At 49.6% G+C, this 3,505-nt stretch overlaps 1 protein-coding gene across 1 annotated transcript; it reads right to left on the bottom strand.

The window, feature by feature from the left end:
* Positions 1 to 538: 538 nt before the first annotated feature.
* Positions 539 to 3,287, bottom strand: ODF1 (outer dense fiber of sperm tails 1). The gene is made up of 2 exons (XM_074145960.1): positions 3,058 to 3,287; positions 539 to 848 (listed from the first exon to the last, which is right to left on the bottom strand). Exons 1-2 carry the CDS (start codon positions 3,285 to 3,287, stop codon positions 539 to 541), a joined length of 540 nt encoding a protein of 179 aa, XP_074002061.1.
* Positions 3,288 to 3,505: the final 218 nt, after the last annotated feature.

Genomic DNA, 3,505 nt, shown 5'->3' with positions numbered 1-3,505 from the left:
CAAGAACCAAACCAAGGAGACAAAAGGCACAGCTCAGGGTTTTTTTGGTTGTTTTTTTTGGGGGGGTTGGGGGGGGCTCCTCCCCTGAAACTGCTCATTATCAAGGTTATCTTCCTAGATTTATCCTGCAGCTCAAATGGAAGTGGTGGGATTGAGAGAAGGATCCTCATTAAAATGTGACTGATGATAAATGGTGCCTCTCAGCCTTTAAAATCCATGAGATTGTACAAACAGCAAAACAGCAATCTCCACCCTCAACCACGCTGCCTCCAGCCCTGCCCTTGGACCCCAGCAAGTGACTGCAGGCAAGTACGCCCAAAACCATCTTGGCATTTTCCTATTGGTATCCTCCCCCACCTTTTTTCCCTACCAAACCCCTTCAAAACTGAGGCTCACACACATCTGCTTGGAGTGCTGTCTTTTATTTCTGAAGAGGCCCGAGGAGCTGCTGGCACACAGTTAGCGGGACAGACCTAAAGCTGATGGGGACATGGCAGAGGATGTGGCACCGTGCCTGGGTGCTGCTCCCTGCTGGGGCTCAGGGGCTTGGGAGACAAGGGTGGCGCTTGTGTTCCGTTTTGATCTTCAGGACATTATTGCATCCCAGCGAGTAGGTCACCTCATCCTCACTCACCCCCGGCGGCAGGCTGATTTCCTTCTTGATGTTTTTGTAGTTGTATACCTTCCCTCTCGTGGTGGTGCGCTCCTCCTCGTGCTCTGCTAACACCTTCACCTTCCCATCTTCCACTGTTACAGTGACTTCCTCGGGGACAAAACCTTCCACATCCACCAAAGCTAAAAGTTTGTCATCACAGGAGTCCAACACCCTGTTAAGACTCCTTTGCATGCTGGAATAAAAATAAGAGGACAGCCTTTCAGTCCAACTCACAGAAGAACGGGTGGACCACCTTAAGGACAGGAGAAGTAAATAGGAAACTATGGGATCCATCTTCATGCTAATGCACAGCACTTGGGGTGGTGTCTGCACTATCGGGAAGGAGCTCCCACCTGCATTCCACAGCAGGTCAGAAGTATTTCAGTGTCCCCTCTTGGGGTAAGGCAATGGCGGAGCTGAAAATTTCTTTCACCTAAACACAGAGAAGCCAGTGCTCCTCTTTCACATGTACACACACCCGTGAAGCCATCTGTGTCCATCTTATGCTTTGTCCTACATTTTAAATGAATAGTTACAACAGATTGGATTTTTCAGTTAGGAGTTTTCTTTAAAGCAATCAGAGGACAGGAGACGCATCTGGCAAAAAAAAAAAAGAACAAACCCAAAATGCTCCTTCAGAGCTGGGTTGGAGGCTCACTGAGCCATTAAAATGATTTCTAATACCGTCAAACAGCAACTCTGCTCAAACAGAAGGCTGGCTCTTACTGAAAACCATTTGTAAAGTAGACAATGGAAGGGTCACCTCAGTTATAATAGCTAAATTGGACACAAGGTACCAAATTAAAAAGATAATGGGTGTGATGGAAAAGGAAATAGGGCAAGCAATGAGGGAAGGGGCATGACCACAAAGGTGAGAAATCCCTAACGAGTGGTTCATTAGGAAGGTACACCCATTTCAGCAATCCTACTTAAAGCCTACAATGATTCAACCTGGTATGATGATTCTGGGATGTATTTTTTGTGCTCTGTGAGAGCTGGTTCCTCCACCTACCCCTTTGGTCTTTTTTTTATATTGCTGGTTGGAGGAGAATAAATGTGCTGGGAAGAGTTGGTCCTTCCCAGCATTTTTTTGTGGGAAGGGGATGGCTGAATTCCCTGGTGCGATGGGCTGAAACCCTGCTGTGGTGTGGTTTCAGGCGGCAGTGGTATGGATTTGTGTTCAAACCAGCAAGTTGTCCCAAGCATGGTAGGGCCAGGGAGCGTGGCGCTTGGAGAGACTGCCCTGGCATCCCATGGCCCTTCCTGAGACCCCCTAGCTTCTGTTTGGACTGAATTTCCGTTCCTTCACTGGGATTTTGGTGTGCAGTGATTCTGCAAGTGATGCTACACCCACCTAGCTCTGGTACCCAGTGCACCGATGAAAATCTGGGTGCAGACACCAGTCCTGTAACACCTGGGACTGGAAATCTGCTGCTGGACAGCCCTGCGTGAGCTGCAGTTACCGGGTAAGTTTAAAGTAATCTCACAGCAACTTTTGGTTTTCCTGAAGTCAGTGTAAAATTAACTTGTGGTCAGGCCTTTTGTTCCTTTTTCCTCTAACTTTATTGCACCCAGTAGATGATGCACACGCGGCAGACTGGGATGATACTTGCTGCTCTATGGGTAACAAAAATGTCACATTTATAATTGCCAAGATGAAGGTCTCATCACCTGCACGTGCAACATGATGACTCGGACTGAAGCTTGAGTTTGGGGAGAAAATACCAATGCCACAGATACAGCAAGAGCCTCCCACCGCTGCTGGTGACCAAGGGACTTTTCAGCCCCTCTGGTTTCTCAATGTTTGGTTCCGCCTTAACGCAAATGGTGTGGTTTTATCATTCAAAAAATCCCTTCCTATAAGGTACCTTTTGCTTTTTACTAGAGTCAGTCTTGGACTCATTAACAAAATCATCACACCAGTGGTCAAAATGGAGATGTAGAAATCCTGGCACTTATTCCTCCCACTTTATGAGGTGGGAAACCGGATCTGTGGTGTGTCAGTGCTGCATCCCACTGCGTACAGGTGCATTTTGGTTACTGATTAAGATAATTATGTGTTTAAAAGACTTAAACTGAATTTACATTGAAGATGGGCTTTTTTGAAGAGCTTTGGATCTAGTCGTGTACTTTAGATGCAGTTTGTGAGATGATCAATGTTACAACACCACAGTTCAAACCCTTTCCAGCACAGGAGCTGCCTGCGTGGCTCGTCTTGGGCTGCCTGGCTGAACAAGCTGTGCCTTCCCATTCTCATTTCCACTAATTTCTCCAAAAATGGCTGTTTGTCTCCCACCCCGCTTATCTGTTTCCACCTCTGCTCCTGCTACAGGTACCAAACCTCCCTTCACCCTGCCCTAATGGATGCTGATGCCTCTAGAAAGCAGGCAAAGACCTGCTACCTGCTGAGTTCTCTCTCCAAGTCCAGCCCTGCGGTGAGGGCCCTTCTTTCCAAGGGGCAGGGGTCGGGCAGGCGCAGGCAGCAGGGAGCGCGCGGGCAGGACAGGGGCAGCTCCTCGCGGAGCTGCTGCAGGTGCTGCCGCAGGTTCCTCATCTGCCTCCACACCTCCCTCTCCGCCTGCCTCAAATTCCGCTCGGCAACTTCCAGAAGGTGCTCATCCAATGACGACATCGTGCTGCAAAGCACATCAGGGCACGAGCGCAGCCGTGGGGTCTGCACTCGCGGCGGGGGGGAAAAATTGCCTCGAGAGTTTGGTCTGGAGGGTGAGCGTGTGAGCGGAGCCGCGGGCGCTCTCGCAGCCGTCCAGCGGGGACTTTATGATGTCACGGGCCCGCTGACACGTCACAGCTCAGCAGTCGCCGTGGGAAGCACAGCCCGGGTCTATCCAC

Source organism: Numenius arquata, chromosome 3 (assembly GCF_964106895.1).
Source record: "Numenius arquata chromosome 3, bNumArq3.hap1.1, whole genome shotgun sequence".
NCBI lineage: Eukaryota > Metazoa > Chordata > Aves > Charadriiformes > Scolopacidae > Numenius > Numenius arquata.
The sequence above is the reverse complement of the archived record's forward strand: the minus strand, read 5'-3'. Positions and strand labels throughout refer to the sequence as shown.

Coding starts and splice junctions, on each gene's coding strand:
- ODF1 (XM_074145960.1), bottom strand. CDS start 3,287: ATGTCGTCATTGGATGAGCACCTTCTGGAAGTTGCCGAGCGGAATTTG. Junction 849..3,057: donor TTGGAGAGAGAACTCAGCAG/GTAGCAGGTCTT, acceptor TTTTTATTCCAG/CATGCAAAGGAGTCTTAACA.